Source organism: Xyrauchen texanus, chromosome 15, assembly GCF_025860055.1.
Source record: "Xyrauchen texanus isolate HMW12.3.18 chromosome 15, RBS_HiC_50CHRs, whole genome shotgun sequence".
NCBI lineage: Eukaryota > Metazoa > Chordata > Actinopteri > Cypriniformes > Catostomidae > Xyrauchen > Xyrauchen texanus.
In genome coordinates this window covers 30,758,837-30,782,900 of record NC_068290.1, presented here as the reverse complement: position 1 = coordinate 30,782,900, position 24,064 = coordinate 30,758,837, and the positions used below count along the sequence as shown (strand labels likewise).

General features: G+C 36.9%; 1 protein-coding gene across 2 annotated transcripts; it reads left to right on the top strand.

The window, feature by feature from the left end:
• si:dkey-17m8.1 (C-Jun-amino-terminal kinase-interacting protein 4) lies at positions 1 to 22,803 on the top strand. Of its 2 annotated transcripts, none has more exons than XM_052143656.1 (28): positions 1 to 125; positions 2,199 to 2,724; positions 3,056 to 3,250; positions 6,889 to 7,009; positions 7,165 to 7,235; positions 7,331 to 7,398; positions 8,156 to 8,222; positions 8,345 to 8,508; positions 8,769 to 9,031; positions 9,312 to 9,369; positions 9,573 to 9,725; positions 10,687 to 10,729; positions 11,176 to 11,303; positions 11,675 to 11,728; positions 11,812 to 11,952; positions 12,500 to 12,626; positions 14,525 to 14,608; positions 15,622 to 15,669; positions 15,871 to 16,012; positions 16,445 to 16,487; positions 16,863 to 16,943; positions 17,054 to 17,121; positions 18,079 to 18,227; positions 18,333 to 18,504; positions 19,034 to 19,147; positions 20,608 to 20,706; positions 20,818 to 20,910; positions 21,149 to 22,803. In XM_052143656.1, exons 2-28 carry the CDS (start codon positions 2,626 to 2,628, stop codon positions 21,256 to 21,258), a joined length of 2,955 nt encoding a protein of 984 aa, XP_051999616.1. In that variant the 5' UTR covers positions 1 to 125; positions 2,199 to 2,625; the 3' UTR covers positions 21,259 to 22,803. The 2 variants fall into 2 exon arrangements, with proteins under 2 accessions (XP_051999616.1, XP_051999615.1); XM_052143655.1 differs by having other exon boundaries at positions 8,138 to 8,222; positions 21,149 to 22,802.
• The last annotated feature ends 1,261 nt before the right edge of the window (positions 22,804 to 24,064 follow it).

The window sequence follows — 24,064 nt, the reverse complement described above, 5'->3', positions numbered from 1 at the left end:
GTTTTAACCACGCCCCTTTCTTTAACCTGGTTTCGAGTAATTGATATCGTTTCTAAAACGAAGGACTGGAATTTCATCCTTATAAACTTATAGACATGGTGTCTGATCCACCTTAACATGTAAAGGTGAGTTGATACATACAATTGAGAATTCTTTTATGGTGAATTGTACCGATAAAATGCAAGTGTCTTGCTAGCGAAGGCAGACACCGTTCAAGGTGTTTACCGACGTTATGCAGAAATGGTTTGCCTTTTTTGTGTGTATGAACTTTTAGTTTTGCACTTTCTGTTTATGTAGTAATATTTATTTGGGTCCGAGACATATGTGTGTGTCTTCCTGAGGCTTCATGTTCGTGCGTCTTAGTACTGTAAATCATGGATGACAGTTCTTGTTGCCCAAATTATAATCTTGTCAGATGTTTTTATTTAGGGCATTTAACCAAGTTGTTCACTGGCTGTTACCTAACATAAATGAACTTTGAGTTCAGTACACAGTCTCGTCAAATACTGACTACAACGTTGTTTGGAAAGTTGTATTAAGAACATTTAAAATACCAAAAAAAAAAAAAATAATAATAATAATTAGATTTGGGTTTGTTAAAGACATCTAAAAGTTGTATCAGAGGTTCACACTAAAATGAAAATGCTGCCAATTGTGACTTATTTCAAACCCCTATGACTGGCTTTCTTCTGTGGAAACAGGATAAATTCTGAATAATGTACTGGTCTCTCTTTTCCATGCTATTACAATGATTGGAGACTGAAGCTTTCGAGCTTCAAAAAAGGCACAAATTGCTCCTTAAAAATATCATAAAGCAGGCCACATGACTCATGCACTTTATTCCAAGTCTTCTGAAGCCATTTGATAGATTTGTGAGGAAAACAACAATGCTGCGGCCGAATAATTGAGTCAGTTAGTTCAGATTCATGAACGAATCATTCATTTGACGTTTTTATTTAACAAACCAAAAAGAAACGATTTGTTCATGAATTGGGCATTGCTACCTCCCCATTGTTTAGCTTTACAACTAAAACGGTTTTGAGTAGTTGACAAATAACATGGGCATTAACTTTTTTAGGTTAAAATTTAAGCAGGGTTTCCCGCAGCACTTTGAAACTAAGGCGGCCGCCTAAGCAACACACGCCTGCCGCCTTAACTACGTCGTCAAAAAAATATATATGAGCGATATTCGCCGTGTTACTCTGTCCTGTTTTCTCCCTTTCCATCTTTAAATATGTGATAAGCCTTCGTGTTCGCTTCAGTATCAGCGCGTTCTTCCGCAGCGGCGCCGAGCGTGTGTGTGTGTGTGTGTGTGTGTGTGTTCATCTGAGCCTCATTGGTCTGTCACTGCTCGTCAATGTCAGAATATTTGAGATGACCAATCAAATCAAAGTAGGCGGGCTTTATGTTTACAGCGCGAATTTTAGCAGAGCGACTCGACGCTAATCTAAACTTCATTCACTTTCCATGTAGATCAAGACAGACTTGCGGAACAGACTGCAGGGGAACAGTCTGACAAGCTGTATGAAAATATGCATAAATGGTCCACTCGTAAAAGAGTGCAATTACCGAAGGGCCCTTGAATTGTTTTTTTCTAAACCAAGGAGGATAGCCTGTAGCGATGCTAGGTGTCAGCTCTGCCATAAGCAGTGGTTGTAATAAGCTTTGCACATTTTGATGGACTATTAGATGTAATGTTATTACCTTGACAAACTAATACATCATTAAAGAGATATGACTCAAGTTTCAGTATTTGTCTTAATTTGTGTCAGGAGTTATGCAATTCCACTCAATAAATTCAAAATAATGTCTATTTTCTCCTCTTTCATTGTTGCACACTCTTTGGCTGTCACAGAAACTCAAACAGACGTACATATGAACATATGAATTCAGATTTTACCTGTATTACACATAAATATATTTTAGCAATATTTGAAAAAACAAGTAATGTACTTAAAAGTAATTACTTTAATTACAATTCAGTAACTGTAATCTGATTACAATCATTTTAAATGTAATACCTTAAAATAGCTTTTGAGCCTAAAAGTAATTAGATTACAGTGACTAATTACTTTGTAATCTGATTACACCCAACACTGATTACAAGAAAATGCTGTTTAATAAGTGTTAGCTGAACTTTAGCATGTCACTGCTTAAATACATGTCATGTCAAATATACCCTTTTCTCTTTTCCCCAGAATGGACACCAAAACACCTCCAGACATTAACTAGGTCTTCATCAGTGGCTACTAATCCCCTCTCTGATGACAGCTTTTCAGCTTAATTTTCAATATTAAATGCAAGTCAGAAAATGAGAAGCATGGAAGAGGGCGAATTATCTGGAAATATTGTAAGGCTTAAGAAAATACTTCTGTTTCTCAGGTAGCTATTTATAAGGGCAGTATAAGGAAGATATGTATTAGTAGACATACTCACTTCCACTAACACACAACCATAGCCATCTTGGTGTTCACCATCAATAATTTTAAGGTAGTGAAAACTGATAAAAGAGGAAAAGGGAAGAGGTTTGGGTAGAGTAGCAAAGTTCAGAAAGCAAATCTGAGGGGTACATTCAAATCATAGTGATATTAAATAAGCTGAAGAGAAAAAGAAGAGCTTCGAAAGATGGATTGTGGTGAAAGTGCTCTATGTGGAGTTGGAGAACTGGAGCTGGATCCAGATATTGTGAGCGAAGAAGCAGGGAAACTGTACTCAGAACTGCAGGTAACCATTCAAAAGTGTTCACCTTTTGCATCCACCCATCAAAACAACTTTTATCCTCACTCACTCAAGTGTCATGCAACAGAAGTTCAGGAAACATGTTTTGCTGACTTTTCATAAGGGAAGTGAACTGTAGCATTTTTTTTTATTTACGAGTAAAAGCCATAAGTATTGCATTTCCTGTTAGTGCACCTGCCCACTAAGATAAGAGCTATTGTGTTCAGGGAACACCATAACCAAATGGAGCCTCTTCGTACACAGTGAGTGAATGAAATGGTGTGCTCAACATTCTTAAGTTGCAGAAAACTGATTAACTTTTATTTTTTCTTTATAGTTAGTGGTGGAGACTCATGGAGCTGGTGTGGTGGAGTCCCTGCTGCCCATCCTGGTGTGGGTTTTGGAAGGACTGGCGAGCTGCAGGGCTCAGCTGAGAGAGCGAGAAGAGGAGGCAGAGAAAGAGAAAGGAGAGAAGGAGGAACTGTTTGAGAGATATCAGAGTGAGAAGACAATTAGAAAAGAGAGCCAAGAGGTGAGAGAGAGAACCTGTGTCATGGATTGAAGGCAATTCTTTTGCAACTTAAGCAATTAAAAAAAAAAACGTAATGTTGAAAAATTTACATTTGTACTTTACATTTTTAAAACATTGAATAAGTTATTTTAAATCTTGTGGGTATAGTGCTGATGTTGACTATATACAGGGCCCGAATGAACTTTTTGCCACCCTTGCCAATAGCTGCTGAGTTTAGAACATTTACCAACCATGAATATGCCTTACCAGCCATGAAACAAATATTTATTAGATTTTATTACATTATTTTTATAATTTGTGGATGTTTTTCCTTGCATATTTGCTGCAAGCATCACTTGTCATTGTGTTGCTCATTGTGCCATCATCATATAGAAGTGAGTTTGCTTAATGCGAGCAATTGTTTGCATACTGTATGTCACCACATGGAGTTCCTACAAACACTTCTGCTTCCTTGCATTAGGTTAAAATAGCAAGGGTCCTATCGCTCTTGCAGTTTAAACCATGCATTATGTTGCAATGAAATTACCAGTCAAATGACCAGCAACTTTGATTCTACTGGCCTTTGGCTTGGGGAGTATTATTGGACGGTATTTATAAGCTTATATCAACATTATAATGTTGAACTTCTTTATTAGCTGTTATGTAATATAATGATAACACTTTATGTTATCAAAATGTAACCTTTAATAAGGTTCCATTTGTAAACATTAGTTAATAAAAATACAGTCGTTCATTGTTAGTTCATCATTAATGTTAATATACAAAATTTTTTGTCATTAACAATTTTTATTGATTCCAAACTCAAATGAACACAAACAGCACATGAAAAGACGGAATCAACATTCATCAATAATATAAATGATCTAATTATCTATTTGACTAAATCACATACATTTTCTGGGAATAAAATACCCAAATACTGTACTTAATGCCCTGTTTGGTCCACTGAAAGGCACCTGGCTAAAAAGCTGTTACCAGGCAGTACTCTGTCAGAGACAAAGCTTTGGACATAGACCAATTAACTCTGTATCCTGAGAACTTAGAAAAGGAATGTATAATTCTGTGGAGGCAAGGTATAGATCTAGTAGGGTTGGAGATGAATAATAAAATATAATCTGCGTAAAGCAAAAGCTTATGCTCCATACCTCCTGCCATCACCACTGGAAAATCATCCTCCTTTCTTATCGCGGCTGCTAATGGTTACAGGGAAAGACAGAACAGAACATGGGGAAAGAGGGCAACCTTATCTAGAGTAAAATAATCTAAAATTAATCCATTTGTTTGTACCGCTGCTATCGGGTGTCTATAAAGTAACTTAATCCATCCAATAAAAGTGTTCCTGAACCGGTATATTTCCATAATCTTAAAAAGATCCCATTCTACCTTATCAAATGCCTTTTCGGCATCAAGTGAGATGGCAGCAACTGGAGTCTGATCATTTGCCTCTGACCACATGATACTGACCCAGAATAAACCCCACCTGATCTATATGTATATGAGATGTCATAAATTAATCGGTTAGCCAAAGGTTTTGACAATGTTTTAACGGCTAGCTGGATCAGGGAAATTGGATGATAATTCTTACACTCACTTGGATCTTTGTCCTTTTTAAGAATCAGACTGATCCGGGCTTGGTTGGCGGAAGCTTTCCATTCTTTAATGATTCCGCATAAACTTCTAGCAAAAGTGGAGCCAGTTCTGTAGCATAAGAGCTAAAATATTCATCGGCAAAGCCATCTGGCCCCGGAGTCTTGCCTGTAGGCAAGGCCTTAATTACCTCACCAAGCTCCTCTAATGTTATCTCAGAATCAAGAGAATTGATTTGCTCTGTCGTCAGTTTAGGGAGTTCTAATGGTTCCACAAATGTTATAATATCTTCATCAGTAGACGAAGATGTGGAACTATAAAGATCAAGATAGAATTCCTTAAAAGCATTATTAATATGCTGTTCCGCTCATTTAAATTCTTTGTGAGAAACTCACACACACACACACACACACACACACACACACACACACACACACAGATCACTTAATGATTATCTAATAAAAATGACAAAAATACATATTACTGTGAGAATAAAATGTTTTATTAAAATCAGATGCATTTTGGATTTGTTTATACGTTTCTATTGACTACATGAAAATATTTTTCTTAAATCTCTCACTACCATTAAATATACAACATAGCTGGCTAAAGCATACATTTGACTGTATATACACTAATACAAATAGATAGCAATACATTTTATTTAAACATTTGGGTAGGACTTGCGTGTTTTTTGTCACATTGTTCCAACTGCTTGAGGATAGCTTTAATGTTAGCATCCTCTCAGCCTTGTCTGCAAACATACTGCTGTTCTGTATTAATGCAGCATCTAGTCAAGAAATTAATTTATAATGATGACAACATGTACTGAACACATACCTTTTAGTTGTTGGTGTTTTAAATCTGCATTGTTCAGCTCCATGCAGTGTTCCGCTGCATTCAACGTGCAGTCTCACTTGTCAAAACAACCAAAGCATCAGTGATATTTTTTATTTCACCTCTAGAGGCCGCTCTCATACTGTATAATGACAGTGGGCCCTTCCCAGCTGCTCCAGCACCGGACACAACGGGGGAAATTATCTGAGTGGATTTTTGACAATAACCGATAGTTCCAGAAATCGTTATCTGTGCCGATTAATCGACAAAACCGATATATCGGTCGACCTCTAAATTAAAATGTTGTGGTTCTTCCAAGAAAGCCTTCTTTTACTCCTTGCCTTGTGTAACACGAGATCTTTATTGGATGATCTCAGAAATTTGTCCAGAATTGATTGGGGCTTGTCTCTGTCTGCGGATCTCTGAGCCGGAACCCTGTGAGCTCGCTCGATTTCCAGCTTATGGCCTGTTATGTTGAGCAGACTCGAGAAGAGCCTGTCTAGGAATTTCACCATATCTCAGCATTCCTCGTCCTCAGGAATTCCAACAATTCGGACATTGTTTCGCCAGTTACTATTCTTAAGGTGTTCCAACTTTTCCCAAAAACGCTCCAAGTCCGTCTTGGTCATTAGCGGATTAGCAGCTAATTCCCTCGCTGATGACTCCAGATAATCAATCGGTTTCTCAACAGCCGACAATATTGTAACCATCTCAGTGAATTTAATCTCCATGGCAGTGATCAATCGACGTATTACAGCAAGATCTTCCAAGTCAGCAATGACCTTCACCAACATTGACATTGAATATCTTTCACGGCACTGTCCAAATTGAGTCCCTAGTCTGCGGCCTTGACAGGGGTGTCCGCATGAGCACGTAAGTGTCTTTTAGTGTCTTCAGAGCCAAAGGATTTGGAATCCTAGAACAGTGTGTATCAAATCTCACTGGTTTATGGCATGAAGTATTAAAATGAGCAAAATACACACGTCTGACCCTTGCATGGCACCATGCGACTCCCAACATATGAAACATTTGATTTAAAAAAATTTATTACAATAGTTTTAAATTAACAGTAACCAAGATTATTAAAAGTTGTAAAAGTATTGTTTATTGTTATTTCATGTAAACTAATGTTGTTAATTAATGTTAACAAATGGATCCTTATTGTAAAGTGTTACCAATATGTGTTCTGTTTTGTTTTTTCTACATCCCAACAGCGCTATTTAGAGTTGGATGACCAATTTGAGCTAGAGAGGAGGGCAATGCGTGCAAGAGAAAAGGAGAAAGAAAAGCGAGAAAGAGAGCTAGAGAAGAAAGCCAGGGGGCAAGCTGACCAATGTAAGCCTCTCCAAAGAAAACCTCTTTCACTTTCCTACTCCTCTCGGTACCAGAGATATTGTCATGATATTTGAATTTATTATTCAGAGTATAATTATTATTCTGTTGTCTTTAGTGATGTATTTGTATTTATTCTGTCTGGTTTGTTGTTATAGTGAGCGCTCTGGAGGAGCAGAAGGCAAATTTGACCCGAGAACTGAATTCACTGAAACACACACATAACAAGGTCTGTCAATGCTTAAGTCTGTGTTTGATCTGTTTTAGTTTAAATGTGATTGTCACTCTAAATTTTTATCTCTTCCTCCTTATTTTTTAATTCAGTTAGTACTGACACATCGAGATCTGCTGGAAAAGAAAAAAGAGTGGGAGAGTGAAGCGTGTGCTGTCAGGTGACAAACACTTTCCTACAATATTTTGGGCAGACCCTTCCGCCACCTGAGCAGCAACATACTGTACACCGATCAGCCACAATATTAAAACCTTGTGCCAGCAAAACCACGCCAACCTGCATCTTAGAATAGCGTTCTGAGATGCTATTCTTCTCACCACAATTGTTCAGAGGGGTTATCTGAGTTACCGTATACTTTGCCAGTTCTAACCAGTCTGGCCATTCTCTGTTGACATCTCTCATCAACAAGGCATTTCTATTTGCAGAACTGCCGCTCACAGGATGTTTATATTTTTGGCACCATTCTGAGTAAATTCTAGAGACTGATGTGTGAAAATCTATTTCTGCAACTGCTGATCTCCAGTGATTTTCACACACATCAGTCTCTAGAATTTACTTAGAAAAAAAAAAAGAAATCCAGTGAGCAGCAGTTCTGTGGATGGAAACACTTTGTTGATGAGAGAGGTCAACAGAGAATGGCCAGACTGGTTCGAACTGGTAAAGTCTACGGTAACTCAGATAACCTCTCTGTATAATTGTGGTGAGAAGAATAGCATCTCAGAATGCTATTCTAAGATGCTAGTTGGTGCTGTTTTGGCAGCACGAGGGGGACCTACACAATATTAGGCAGGTGGTTTTAATGTTGTGGCTGATCAGTATATATTATTCAAATTATTTATTAAGTCAATTATTGTAAAATGTAAAGTTTGAGTTTGTGAAGATGTCAGGAATCTTTGCAGGAATCATATTGTTTGCAGGAATCATATCCACAGCAAACACAGAGAGTCAACTCAAGATCAGATTGAAACATCCATCACTGAAGAGGTGAATATCACAAACAACATATTCCTCCCATATTTCATATGTGCATTTTCAAATTATTAACTTAAAACAATAAATATATTGATATTCATGAAAACATATTTTTTCCCCACATAATGCTAAAGCATGGGCCAAAAGCTGCTGCTGTCTCTGATTCCAACACATCAGAAGTAACGGTTACTAATGACTGCAAAGCTGAGGTTAACCATAACACAGATCAATACTTTATCAATGACATTTTAAGCTCCACCCCTGAGCTGGCCCATTTGAAAGACCTTGTTGAAACAAGGTACAGTGACTTTATTTTTAAAAGAATAATTACAACTAAAATGACCATATTATCTCATCCTTTGTAAAGAGACCAAATGATGCAGTTAAATATTATTATCATTTAAAATTTGTATGGTGTACACTGCATTATCTTGCAGTATATGATGGTGGCGGTATGTCCTAGGATTCAATAATAATAGAATTTTCTTATAGCCATAATTAATCTGTTTCATATAAAAATAGGTTCTCCCTTTCTGTTCATCTTTTTTCTCTCTCCAGCTCCCCCATTTGCTCCAAGACAGTGACGTCTGGATTAAACTCCAGTTTGTTTGAGGAAATGAAACATGCCCATGTGAAAGAAAAAGAGATAAATGAAGATCAGAAGGGGAAAGATGTTGAAAAATCAGAGGAGGAGGATAGCTTAGATGATGACATGGATAGCGTGGAGTGGGATTTGAGGAATACCGACTCCGTGTTTTCTGAGTTATCCGAACTCAGCCGCGATTATTTGGAAAGTGTGGACCGGGGGGCCAGTGTCAGAGGTACATTTCGTGCTCATATATGAGCGTGTATACAAGAGTGCATGTACCGTATGTCTAATGTGAGATCAAATTTAAGATTGAAAGAAGGAAGTTTGACCAGAAAAGCATCAAAAAGCTTTTTATTAATGCAGTGTCACTGACCTGTCAAAATCAAGTAAACTTCATACATTTTTGTTTCATTTCAGTTTAAGAAGTCTCATTAATGACCAGATGTAATGTTGAAAACACACAGCGCTGTGTCTGTGTGTGGTTTAAAGTGTTGTTTTTCTTTTGTTTGCAGATAGCGCAGACCAGTTTGAGCAGACTCTTTCTCAATATGAGGACCTAAAACACACTCAGTAAGTTGATACAGTTTTATCTTAATGTTTTTCAAAGAATTTTCATGACTCAAATAATATGTTAAGCATCATGAGCAATGCTGGTTGTGTTCAATTTGGGCTCATTTTGTACCTTTCTTAACACTTGTCTGTAAGTGTATTGTGTTTGTCCTTTATCATTCTTCTATCAATGTCTCTGTCCGTTGTCTTTGTCTTTATCTCAGTGAAATGGTGGATGCTGCTCGTAAGGCCCTTATATCCCGTGTTGAAGAGCTGACCAATGAGAGATCAGCCCTGAAATTGGAGCTTGCCTCTTGTCATGAAACCATCAATCGGTTGGAAGGAAAATTCAAGGAGATGGAAGAGGAAACCAAGCGGTAATAAAAATGTTTACATGTAATGGTCAGAATTTGTCAGAACTTCATGAGAACTATTTCAATTTAAGCAATTTAATATCTCTAATGCTTAATCAAGCAGTTCTTAATGAATATTACAGTCTGTAGGAATTATTCTTGATTGTTCACGCCATTTACAAACAAACAAAGATTTTCAGAAGAATATTTCAGCTCTTTATGTCCACACAATGCAAGTGAATGTTGACCAGAAATTTGAAGTTCCAAAAAGCACATAAAGGCAGCATAAAAGTGATCTATAAGACTCCAGTGGTTTAATCCATGTCTTCAGAAGTGATATGATAGGTGCGGATGAGAAAAAAAATCAATATTTAAGTAATTTTTTACTATAAATTCTCCTCCCTGCCCAGTAGGTGGAGATAGGCACAAATAATGTGAATCGCCAAAAACAAAATAAGAAAATTGTGTAAAAAAAAGTTTATTTTTGTAGTTAAGAAGGAATTAAATAACAATATGTTTCTCACCCACACCTATCATATCACTTAGAAGACATGGTTTTAATGTCTGGAATTATATGGATTACTTTTATGCTGCCATTATCTGCTTTTTGGACCTTCAAAGTTTTGCACACCATTCACTTGCAGTGTATGTACCTACAGACCTGAGATTTTTCTAAAAATCTTGTTTGTATTGTGCAGAAGAAAAAAAGTCATACACATCTGGGATGGGATGAGGGTGAGAATATAATGAGAGAATTTCATTGGTTGAACTATCCCTTTAAAATCATACACATAAAATGAAATTGCTCAGTCTTTACAGGGACAAAGAATTATTCACTTTTATGTAGGATTACAGCTATGATTAGGAGAAATATATAGATGTCTTTTCTGTTATCACATTTATGGTCCAAATTAGAAGGCAACATTTACTGTTTTGATCATTTGGATATGTTTCTGAGTAAATTCATTTATCCTTTTCACTGCAGACTACGAAAAGAGCTGGAGACCTTTCAGTCAGAGGACCCTGATGTAAGTGTCTCTCTCAGATTTAGATTTTCAGATTTTAGATTTCAGTTGCCATGCATATTTTCATAAATGTATCACAGTTTTGGCATACTAAGCTTTCAATGTGTAGTCAAGAAACACACTCTACTCTTTCCTTTTAAAGACAAAGCGCATTTATTAGGCAAATACTGAAATTGAGAAAAATGGCTTCAAAGCTTTTTGATTGACCAGCCAGATGTGGATTATTAAATTCTCACACTCCTGTTGTCTGAAAGATCTGAGCATGGTTGAGCCAAACCCTTCTGCCACAGGACAGATCATAGTCTGAAAGACGGCTCCATTCAATACTAAAATTTGACAATATGTAGTTATTGCATTTTGCCTTTGTTGGGCCACACTGACCATGGCTTGTAAGTGTTATATAATCTCTTTACTTTTCCGTGAAGCTCATTCTCTTCTCTTGTCCATAGGCCTCTCTACCTAGCTCCCTCCGTCGATTCTCTCGTACTGAAATGGCCCGGGTCGTCATGGAGAAAAATCAGTACAAAGAGCGTCTGATTGAATTGCAGGAAGCTGTGCGGCGTTCTCAGACTCTGAGGTCTTTTACACTACATCGCTCAGAATGCATTTCTTTGTCTATAACAGAAATGTTCACCTGTCATTTAGAACTGTATTGAGGAATAATGGCATTAGCATCCCCTTTATCATTAGTGGTGTTTACTTAGACAAGAATATATAGGGCCCTAACCATATCTAGGCACCATAATATTATACATTTGGAGATGGGCTCTTTTGACTTATGCCATTTAGCAAACACCCAGAACACCCTAGCAACCATATAGCAACATGTTTAAAACACTAATGCCTTGTCAACCACCCGCAACGCCCTTGCATTGTGATGGTGAGTTTTGCATGGGCAAACAACACTGTATCTATATATTCTGATCTGTTTTTTTTTTCCTCCTCTAGAGTTACCAAAGAAGACCGCATCCCTGTGGAAGGGAAGGGAAGTGTTTGGAGCAGGTGAGAATATATAAAACCAGTACATAACAGACAATCAGTTTGTACATGTATCTGCTGCTCTGAGCCTTTGTTCTTTCTCACAGGTTTAACCGTTTTCTGGGGTTGACGAAGGGTCAGTTGGCTCCAGCCACAGCTTTAGCAATAACAGTCTCTTCCTCACCAGCCCCTACACAAACACCATTGGGGTCTCCACAGCAACTGTCTGTGAGACAAACACAAACAGAGTGAGTCTCTAGCAGTGTCATATGTCTGATAAATGATTGTTAGCATATGTTCACTATTGTATGTATGTACACTATTCACTCATTAAGAACACAGCTAGTAGATATTAGAGGAACTCAGTGTTTGGGAGTAACTAACTAAAACTAGCAACGTGACTAATTTAACTATATTGTTCAGTAGCATTCAGTAGCTCAGCTCTTTTCATGATAATGTAGTTTTTTAACATGACAAAATGGTACTATGCTAGTTTTTATGTTATTAACTAGCTTTATAGATGAGTGAACTGAGGCGGTAATCAAACATGCTCTCCTAAACTGTCCTCTCTTACAAGTAGCATTGGGAAGTCCAGTTCTTAGTGAATCATTGAGTTAAATTCTGCTGTTTGCCACTGTTTTTTGTCTGCATAAATTATGGTATTTTTTGTTTTATTATTTGAATTGAGTGTAAATTACTGAACAAATCTGTAAACTTATATTAATATTACTTTAATTGTCCAATTTCATATTTGAGTTATTTCAAATGATTGAATCCCTGCCTTTTCTCCACAAGGAGTTCTTCATCTCCCAGGTTAAGGAAAAGAGAGTTGTACAGGGAAATCCGTTCTCACGTGTGGGGAACTCTGGGCAAAAAACAGCTCCATGGCTGGAGTATGCCTCTTGCGGTTACAAACATAAAGGTAAACACACATAGATATCTATAGAAACAAGTGCAATATGAATCCCCTGTGAGCCACCCTCACCAAATTGAAAAACAGATGGTCCCAGAATACTTTCACTTGATAAACAACATCTACACACTTCTATCTGCACACTGTCAATCACACTCACTGCATTGCTTGAATATAGTGTTAAAATGGATTCATCGCTCTGACAAAGTAATTTTGATGCATCGAATACAGAATTTAAGAATAGATTATCATTACTACATTAATACCTAATGAGATTACACAAGCCTTCCTGCAACAGACGTGACGCACACAAGATTGAAGGAAAAAAGCGCACTTTAGATTATGAAGGTTCATGCTGCCGAGTTGACTCACTGCAACCCCTACATAGGTTAAGCGGATAAATGGATGCTGCAGAGTACAGTGTTCTGTCATTATGCATAACTCTTTGCTTCTATTTGACCAAAGTAAGTTCATTGTCGTAGTTTTATTTTTCTCCATTTACAACATATAATGTTTATATTGCTTTTATATCGCCATAATATTTTTTTTCTCCATAAAATAGTTTAACCACAAACCGAACAAATGTAAATGAGCAAATTACTCACTTGTTCACTCACTCTTTTTAAAGTGAATGCCACATAGTGCACTATATATAGTGGCAAGAAAAAGTATGTGAACCTTAAATATTTAGCTAAAAATACTGTTCTTAATAGTTCTAAATTATCCATCAGAGATGTACTGGGACTAAAAACAGCCCAGAACTGGGCAATGGTGACACCAATTGCTAATAATTCTACTTACTGAAAATACAGTATTATGTTAGATACATATGCTGCTTACACAGTCACTGATTACATACATGTAAAATATTTTAAATACAAATTAAATTTTTCTAAAATAGCATTGTCTCTGATTACATCAAAATATAATTTGCAAAAATACATATTTAATGGAAGTGCATGCTTATCCAGTTAATTAATAATATTTTACTGATGAAATCAAATTAGATATGACATTTGACATTAGGGTTGTTTTCCCCCATAAAATTATACATAATATTCAGCATTATAGAAAGTAGATTAATATGGCACTCTCATTAAACCTCTGTAAACTTTAATTTTCTATTGCGCTGTCAGAGCAGATCACTCTTGCTCTTCAAACGGACATTCGATCCCTCGCGCTGACAAGGTGCATCTTTCTCCCATTGCTGTTTTCACTTTGAGCCGAACTCATCGTACAACACCTGTGGCTGTTAGTGTGCAGTCGTATTTTAGAGCATTTGAATGCCCGCGTGACGTAGGCAGAGGATGTTGCGTGTATTGGAACAGATGCTAAAATAATTTAATACAATTTTAAAAACCATCCCATCTCCACGATGCGCATAGTCACGTTTTTTAACCACAATACATTGTGCCAGGATAGACCTTCACACCCCTATTAATTGCTCATAAAATGTGATCTCATCAAAATCAAAAGTATAGACAAACACAATGTGCTTAAGCTAACAACACACAAAGAGTTATTATCTTTCATGTCTTTATTGAAAACATCCCATTACACAGTGCTGTGGAAACAGAAAGTGAATTCCTAGGCTAAAATTTACAACAAAAAGCTAATTAGAGTCAGGAGTTGGCAATCCTGGTATCCAGTTAATGAAACGAGATTGGAGGTGTGGGTTGGAGCTACTTTGACATTTGACATTAATAATTATGTATTGTTCTAAAATAATCAGATTTCACTATGCATCATAATTGTAATTGAACCATTGTCAATTATTTTCAAGCCTAATACATTTATTTTAGTGCATTCATGGATTTGCTTGTCAGTTGATCCTGAAAGTGTGTGCGTGCGCGCGTGTGTGTGTGTGTGTGTGTGTGTGTGTGTGTGTGTGTGTGTGTGTGGAGCAGGACTGTGACCCTCATCCTGAGCCCAAAGATGTGCCTGTCCTCATCCAGTTGAGACTGCTGGACCAGAGAGATGCTACAGCAAAGGTCAGAGTCACTGATCTTCAGCCAGTCATCTCTGACAATCATGAATATACAGGCAACAATTTGTTTAGAAGGAAAATTTTGATTTATTTTGAGAACAAAAAACTACTGCAGTGTCAGAAATCAACCTTTATATTAAAGGGCAATATTTGCCCCTGAAATAGATTTTCAGGTACATGTTTTATCTGATATATTGGGCATATATATGGCATGTTTGTATTTATCACTATTTGAAAACACAATCAATGAATATAGATAGAAATAGATATGATGATTAAAAATAAATATCAATAATATGAGGGGGGCCTCGGCAGCTCAGCGAGTATAAACGCTGACTACCATCCCTGGAGTCGCGAGTTCGAATCCAGGGTGTGCTGAGTGACTCCAGCCAGGTCTCCTAAGCAACCAAATTGGCCCGGTTGCTAGGGAGGGTAGTCACATGGGGTAACGTCCTCGTGATCACGATTAGTGGTTCAACCATATCAATGAGGCATGTGGTAAGTTGTGCTTGGATCACAGAGAGTAGCATGAACCTCCACGTGCTGTGAGTCTCTGTGGTGTCATGCACAACAAGCCACGTGATAAGATGTGCGGATTGACGGTCTCAGAAGCGGAGGCAACTGAGACTTGTCCTCCATCACCCGGATTGAGGCGAGTAACCACACCACCACAAGGACCTAGTAAGTAGTGGGAATCTGGCATTCCAAAACTGGGGAGGAAAGAGGATAAAAAAAACATCAATAACATGGAATAAAATAAAAAATAAAATAAAAAAAAGCAGGGAGAGAGAAAGAAAAGAACAAAACAATCAAAACAATTCCCCATATTTTAAATATATCAGGGGCGTTTTTGTCATTTTGGTTTGCCTTTTTGAAGGCAATTAAGTTTCATTAATATAGTTGTTTCATGTTTAACATGTACATGTTCTTCATATGGTGCTTAATGTCTTGCATTACAGAATGCAGGACAGGATGTTCGTTTATAAATTATTTATAAAGGATTAATCTCTTTTACAGCTCACATGTGCTGTTGCAGTGCCTCCAGAAATATCAGGAGAGCAGACGGTATGTTCAACAGCAATCACAGTCTTTTACAGCTGATCTTGTGTCAGTTTTTGGCTTTCAATCATGGGTCAACATGTGCAGACTCTAGCAGAGCAGGTTCCTGGCCTGTACAAAAATGCATTTTATCACCACTTCTAAGTACCATATCCTACCATGTCAATCATTGTTGTAAACATCTCAAACCTCGCTTCCCCTTTTAAGTGTTCTGTTTGGGCTATCACTGGACCTGCATCTAGTAGTGATGTCACAGTGATTGACCCGGCCCGCTCCAATACCATTCTGGATCAGTTCAGCCTTCCACCCACCTCCCCTGCATTATGCATCTGTGCTGTGCCCCCTACTGGTCAGTCTGAGCAACTAGAAGTCAATATTTTAATATTTTCCTTTGACATTTGAATACATTATTTACATTCCATGGTATGTTACTTAACATTTATATCCTAATCATGCCAACTACTGTTGAGTTTAGATATTGATATTTTCAAGGTTTAAAGGGAGAGTTCAAGAAATAATAAAAATTCTGTCATCATTTACTTTCATGCTTTATGCTTATGATGTTCCAAACACTTTCTTCCGTGTGATGCAAAAGGACATTCTAGGCAGAATTACAGCCTCACCATGCACTTTCACTGCATCTTTTTTCCACATACATGTAATGAAAGTGAATGCAGCAATATGAGGATTAGTAAATGATGACAGAATTTTCATTTTAGGATAAACTATCCCTATAATTTATCTAATGCTGTTTCAGTGATTGTCTTTGTCCTCTTGTCAGGTCACACTGCTGGAACTGTGTGGATTGGAACACAAGATGGAGGGTGAGGGCATGCAATTTTGATTTATTTATTTTGTCTTATTTCAGTATACTATTAATATTGTTTGCTATGGCAAGCATCATTATTACTATTGCTCATACTTTGGGTTAGGGGTTTGTTTAAATGCCTAACCTTAAGTATTACTGTAAATGCACCACCATAGACATGATTGATACCTCAAATCATGCAGCTTGTTGAGGAGGAAAGGTATGCTGTTCTGTTTCAAAGAAATCAGACATATTCTATTTGCCCAGTGGATGATCAAATTGTAAAAATAAAAATGTTTTCCTCAATTTTTTATCTATTTTTAATCAGCTGCTGTTTTAGGCAATATAACATAAACATGTTATTCATGTCATTCATGTTTTCCTCTTGCAGTGTGCTGATCCATTCAGCGTCCAGCTCACGTCGGCTCTGTTTGCAGTCTGTCAAGCTTTCCGAGGGGGTGCACTCTCTGACGTGAGTGATGTGGATACTTTGTTTCTGTTACCTGTGATTTATCTATATTTATAAGTAAATTAAAATACAACATTCAGAGGTACCTGATTGAGTTTCTCTCATGTGTACAGGTATTCTCAGGGTCAGGTGATTGCTGGATTAGCCAATGGGACACTTGCATTCTTTACCCACAATTCAGGTGTGTTTGCTGTTCCATGTGTTTGGGTGTGACATAGGGCTGAAAAATACATCCTCTTTTTATATAGATCTCAAAATGTACTGTTTGTGTTTACTAAAATGGTGTAAAAAGATATATATATTTTTTTTTTATCAGAGGAACCTCCATTTGGCCGATACATCCATTGTTGCCAAATTTAAGAAATAAAACACAATAAAAAATGTCATTAAGAATAATCATGGCTTGTTTTAACACACTGTTTTGCACTTTACTAACATAAGGTATTTCATTCATATGCACCAATAGAACGATACAGTAATAAACCGCAATATTAACCTACATGTATTAACAGTATGCTGGAACTTAAATTCTAATACAGCCGTGGACACTTTTGCATGATGTGAATCAGAATTTTAATTGATTCATTGAAGTTTAGCATTTTAGCTACAGTAGTTTAAATCAGAAATGCTATTAAAACACCTCTGTCTTAAAGACAAAACTAATCAAATGGCTTTAGTAATTCATGGTCAATATTTAAAATTTAGCAAAATCTTCATGAATATATTGTGACTGTATCACCTTTGAATTGTACTTAAAGGAATAGTTCACCAAAAATTATATACATCCCAGATATATATGACTTTCTGTCTTCTGCTGAACACAAATGAATATTTTTAAATATCTCAGCTCTGTAAATCCATACAATGCAAGTGAATGGTGAACACAACTCTCCAGTGGTTAAATCCATGTCTTCAGAAGCAATATGATAATTGTAGGTGAGAAATCTATATTGAAGTCCTTTTTTACTATTAATCTCCAATTTCATTTTCAGAATGTGAAAGTGGAGATTTAAAATAAAAAAGGACTTCAATATAGATCACGGTCAATGTTCATCGGTGATTGAATAAGGGTGAGTAAATGGTGAGAGAATTTTTGGATGAACTATCCCTTTAAGACATTTAATTATAATTTTTACAGATATCTGGAATCTCCAGACTCAGGAAGTCCTTTCGCTTGGTACGCCGCCATTGCAGCCTATTCGCTGTTGCCTAGCAAAGGAGGGGTATCTTTGGGTGGGATACTGGAATAAAGTGTACATGATCAATGTGAAAAATCGGAAAGTAGAGGTTTGTGTCCGATGGAAATTATGTAATTCATTGTTCATCTTGTTCTTTTCATCCCTTATCCTCACTCCTTTACTACTGTACTTGTTCTTTCTGTGTTCCACTTAGAAATCATTCACAGTGTCTGAGCGAAGTGAGCAGCAGGTTCGTTTCCTGTGTGCAGCAGGAAGTGGAGTTTGGACCTCCTGTCGTTTGGATCCCATCTTTAGGCTTTTTGATTGGACAACTGGCCGCCCACTACAGGAAGTAGATTTATCGGCCATGGTGACTAGAGCTTTAGGTAAGAGAGTCTTTTTTAGTGTGGTGTGGTGTGTGTGTGTGTGTGTGTGTGTGTGTGTGTGTGTGTGTGTATGTGTGTGTGTGTATATATGTATATATGTGTATATATATATATATATATATATATATATATATATATATATATATATAATGATAGTATTTAAATGTGCATTTGAGTCAGTGTAATGGAACACTGTTCTCACTAATTGTATTAAATTGATATCATTTACTCAACATGTTGTACCAAACCTTTTGTGTTTTGGAATACAGAAAGAGTTGTTAGGCAGAATGACCGCCTCAGTCAACATTCGCTTTCATTGTATGAAAAAAAAAATACAAAATGAAGGTGAATGTTGACTGAGGCGGTCATTCTGCCTAACATCTCATTTTGTGCTACATGAAGGAAAGAAAGGGTTTGGAACAACATGAGGGTGAGTAAATGACAACAGAATTGTATTTTTGGGTATACTATCCTTTTCACTCATTGATATAGATACTTCATCTCCTGGTTCTCTCTCTCACTTTCTCAGGCTCTGCGTACCTGTCTCTCTCTCCTCTTCAGATCACAGCTTTGTCTGTGGTCAGTGGGCGGCTGTGGGTGGGCACAGGAAGTGGTGCAATCTTCTCAGTAACCCTGTCACTCAGTGAGTATGTTTTTAAAAAGTAAAATACATAACATCATAAGACCTGAGCATGACTGCTGTGCGCATTTTCCATTTCCCTTTTTGATTTGTAACTAGTAGCACCTTAACAAAATAAATAATTGTAGATTAAAATAATTTTCCTAAAAATTAATGGCAACATACATACTGGGACTAAGTTGTGAAATTTTAAAGGTGCTGTGAGCGATTTTAGCTGTTCTATTTCCACGAGACTGAGCCATTGAATAAATCACGCCCCCTTTTTCAAAAACCCTGCACTCCAAAGATAACAAATGAGCTTAAACTGTGTTCTAAAACAACAGCAGCAAAATAGCACCCTCAACTGACAACTTTTATGGACAACATGGCATAAAATAATTCGCTGCAACTACAATACTATATGAAAGGTCTAACGCATTAGAGACCATGGCCCACAGACACATTTTTATTTGCTGTTTACAGAGTCCAGTTCTGTCACAGAGTGAGATATCTTTCAACACTAATTTCATTTATATCTTTCAGGGAGTAGGAACATTTTTTGCATAACTTTCCATAAAAGAAATTGCTTACAACACCTTTAAATAAAACCAAGCTATAGAAAGTGAGATTTTGTTTTATTAAATTGTTTCCAGGAGTGTTGGTTATTCATGTTTTGGAGATGTTACAGACAATTACACCAGAAATTAGCATAATTATTTGTGATTCAAAATAAAATGTAATAGATTATACATTATAAATTTTGAGTCTATGTACTGATTACCATTGTCCCATGTCTTCCCCAAACATGTTAAGTGGTCTAAACATCATCTGCAGCCTGAAACTGAACTTTTGATTGGAAGTTTGGATTGAATGCCATAGGATGATCCCTATTTATTGAATGACTTAACCTCCAGTGTGCTGTCTGTCTGCACTGTTCTCAGAACAGTTCGAAATGCGCCTTATTTTCATCCTAACTTCATATAAAGCCTCTGAAAGCAAAATTTTTCAGCTTTTGGATGAATCCATTGATTCTTAAAGTGAAAATGCACACTAAATATAGGATTTCTAAGGAAACAAATTCACTATTGTACATATGAATTTACTCTGTTTTGCAGCGTGGGGTTTCACGATAAAAATTGCATATCAGATGAAACTAGATACTCTAATTTGGGTTCTTACCAGATGTAGTTTTGTTGGCGTTTCTTCCAAAGATAAACTCCGCTGTTGTTGGCGCTATGTTATTTTGTCACATGACTCTGTGCTTCGAATGTTTAACCCTTTACTGACAGCACAGATTCTCCTGAATTGAGATCAGTCAATTTAATTTCATTTAAATTATGCATTGTTTATAGCGAAGCCAAAATACATCGTCCATGCATGTGTACACGGGGTCAAACGATGATGAAGTCCCATGAACTTTGGTTGGGTGGTTTTGAACTGAGAAGCGTCTACATTTTTTAATCTCTTTTTTTGTGGTTTTGCAGGTTCAGAATCTTGCTCTATACCTTACTGCTCTCTGGCTTCAGCTCAGCTCTGTTACCACGGCCACCGACAAGCAGTTAAATTCATTATATCTGCTCCAGGTTTGAAAAACAGACATTTAAATTCAGAAAGAGAAAAGGAGTCATTTTTTGTATTTTACTCAGAAACATTAACCCCATTTCTTTCTCTTCTACCTTGTCCTCTTTCATCAGGCTGTCGCAGTTCCTCCAGTTCAGCAGATGGCACTTTTACTACCTCTCAGCTCATTCTCAGTGGAGGAGAAGGATACATCAACTTCCGAATTGGTGAGACTTTCTCGGTAACCCTCGTTGAGTGACCCTTGAAAAACTAAAACCCTAATCCCACCCCGAACCCTAACTTGGTATCAAGAAATGCGCTTTCATAATTTCATAGTTTCTAAAGAATAAGGATTCCCACCTACTATAGAAGTCATTGACTTTTCTTCCATTGAGAATGTTTCATGAAGTCCAGATAAGGTTAAAGTAGTTGATCTGTAATGATTTGGTGTTTTTGCCTCTGCAGGAGATGATGGAAGTGATGGCGCCAGTGAGTGTGTCCCACAGAGATCTGAGCGAAGCCACATGATAATTTGGCAGAGCCCCTCCCCCTCTGTCCCAAGCCCTGCCCTCTAAAAGCACTATGAATGTTCACTCAAAACTGTTCACTCAAAACTCTCTTATGGAAGAGCGCACTACTTAAGACTGCATTACTTTTTCTTCTGTCCTACTTCTGCAGGTAATTCAAGGGCCTTGTTACAAGAAGTCAAAATTAAGCAGTTTTTTTGTTTTTTTTTTTTTATAAAGTGTTGTTTTGGACCTATAACAGTCATTAAGTACTATTTTTACTTGTTTTGGGGTGAACTGTCTATGTGAGACAGTATGTTTTTTTTTTTGTTTTTTTTAATTCCCATCACTTTTTGACTGGCTTCTCTCCAGTATGCTCCAAATGTTGCATTGTAGTTGGCCAGTGTTTTATTTGTATTGCTTATTTTGTTATACACAATTATCCTAAGAACTGGAACAAAGAAGAGCTGGCTAGGAACATTTACCGTATTCGATTTCCTTTTTTAGTTCTTGTAAATGATGGAAAGTGATTTATTTAAACTGACTGTCAGTATTTTCAAGTTTAAAACCACAGCTTTTTGTGTCTTTCTGTTGGGTGCTATGTTGTCATGTATTCCAGTTGATCTGTAGCACAAGGAGCAACAAACCAGATGGATTTAATGACATACAAAGAGGAAACTGACCGAGATTGACACACTACCTAAATTAGATCACTGTCCTTAAAATCTATAGTGCATGTACTTAAAACGAATCAAAATACTGTTTTCACTTGTTTTGTTTTTTTTTGTTGTTTTTTTAGAACAACAGGTGATTGTGACTTTTTTTTAATTATTTTATTATGGGATAATATTTAACTTATTTGTTGTAGAAAAATTGAGGGCTTTATTACACAGATTTGGTTATTACGTTTGCAGTACATTGAGCAGTATTTGAGTGAATGAGGGAGCATGAGCCTGTATCTATTTAATGAGAGAGAGGAAGTGACAAGTGCTCTCTTAACTGGAAAATCCTACGTGGTTCATATTGTGGAACAATATGATGGAACTTTGTAAGTATACTGTATAAGTAAATTGTATTTAGTGTTGGTCAAGTGTTTCAGTATTGTTAAAATAAAGTACTAAAGCTACATGTTGTATTTGTATGAAACTTTAAAAAAAAAAAAAAAGCTCCCATGTTTTTCCAGACCAAATTTATGACATAATATTGAAAATAATTATAATACAAAATACAGAGGAAATAGAAATACACTATAAACCGTTATAATATAAACCGTATATGTCCAAAATAGTACAAAAGCATGGAGGAACAGCCCCTTTTTTCCAACCCAAAATGTGTAATGCACTATAATACTGGTACTGCCAAATAACTGCAATTGCATAGTTCTAAGTGCAAACACCATATCAGCCATTTTTCTCTTTCTCTTCCAACTGAGATGTTGTGAGTGTTCCAGAGAAATTAAAGAATGGACAATAAATGATGTAGACCTACTGACCAAGGCTAAATAAATACAAATTGAAAATTAAATATAAAGTGTCTTATTCATGCATACACTACCGCATTTTGACACGCACTTTTGTTTTGTCAAGATTAACATGGATGTTGAGTTGATAAAAATGTTGTGCGAAAGAGAGAGAATTGGTAACAGAGGTCAGGGTGTTCGGTGGACACGGTGGGGCATCCGTATGCGGCGACTGAGGGTGCGAGCGAACCGCTCCACGGCATTGTGTTTGTGTGTCGGCTCCTTTTCTGAAATCAAACCCTCAATATTCCCGCTATACCACATGATCCAGCCGCCCATAGACAGCAGCAGCAGCAGAGCTCCAGAGTACAGCATCAGGTCACCGAAGTCAAGACCCCGGATCTCAAGTGGGACGAAGACTCCGATCAGGAGGGCAGACACACCGAAAAGATCCATGAGGACTGCAAACATCAGGACAACCTTACAGTGGGTCAGTGCTGGACGATCAGCAATGGACATGGTCACCTAAGCCGAGAAGACCAATGAATACATTTGGAAAAGGTTGGAAAAACAAAATCATGTTTGTTGAAGGAACAGATCTGGTTTTCTACTTAGGGTTTAGTTAACACAAGTTAAGCACAAACTCTTAAACTGGATGGAGTTATTTGATTAGATATAGCTGTGAGGAGTAATAAGGCTAATAAAATAAGGTTTTATACGAGATTACGTCAACGTTATGCTGTTGTACTGATTTGATATGAGGTAAACCCCTTGGGAAAATATTGTTGCACACGCTCAACAAATAAATAATATCGTAATTTGGCTTTCGTTTTATTTACCTTTTGTCACGGAAATTGTGTCGGTTTTCAAAAGTGTCAGAGACTCGAGCATTTAGATGATAAAAACAATTTTTGTCGTTTGTGTTTTTCCGGTGCCCACCTGTGCTCCAAACTTGAGGGAGACGTCACGCACGAAGGTAATGTCACATGACCTCTCGCTCGCTCTCTCGCTCTCTCTCTCTCTCTCTCTCTCTCTCTCTCTCTCTCTCTCTCTCTCTCTCTTTCTTTAATGTACTTTATTAGCATGATTGTGTTTACATACAATATGGCCAAATCATTCATACACAGAATAGATAATGACAAGACAAATAATAATAATAAAACAGTAACAAATAACAATAAAAATATAAATTAAATAAGGTGCCAGGTAATTCATAAAATAAAAACTATAATAACAATATACACTATACAATATAAAATAAAATAAGCATTTAACAAGACATTATGAACATAAGAAAATAAAATAATGTGACTGAAGTACATTAAGACATTTGAGAGTTTGTCAAAGTATTTCTCTCTCACCTCTGTAAATGTCTCACATTGAAGGAGAAAGTGTGTCTCTGTCTCGACCTCACCC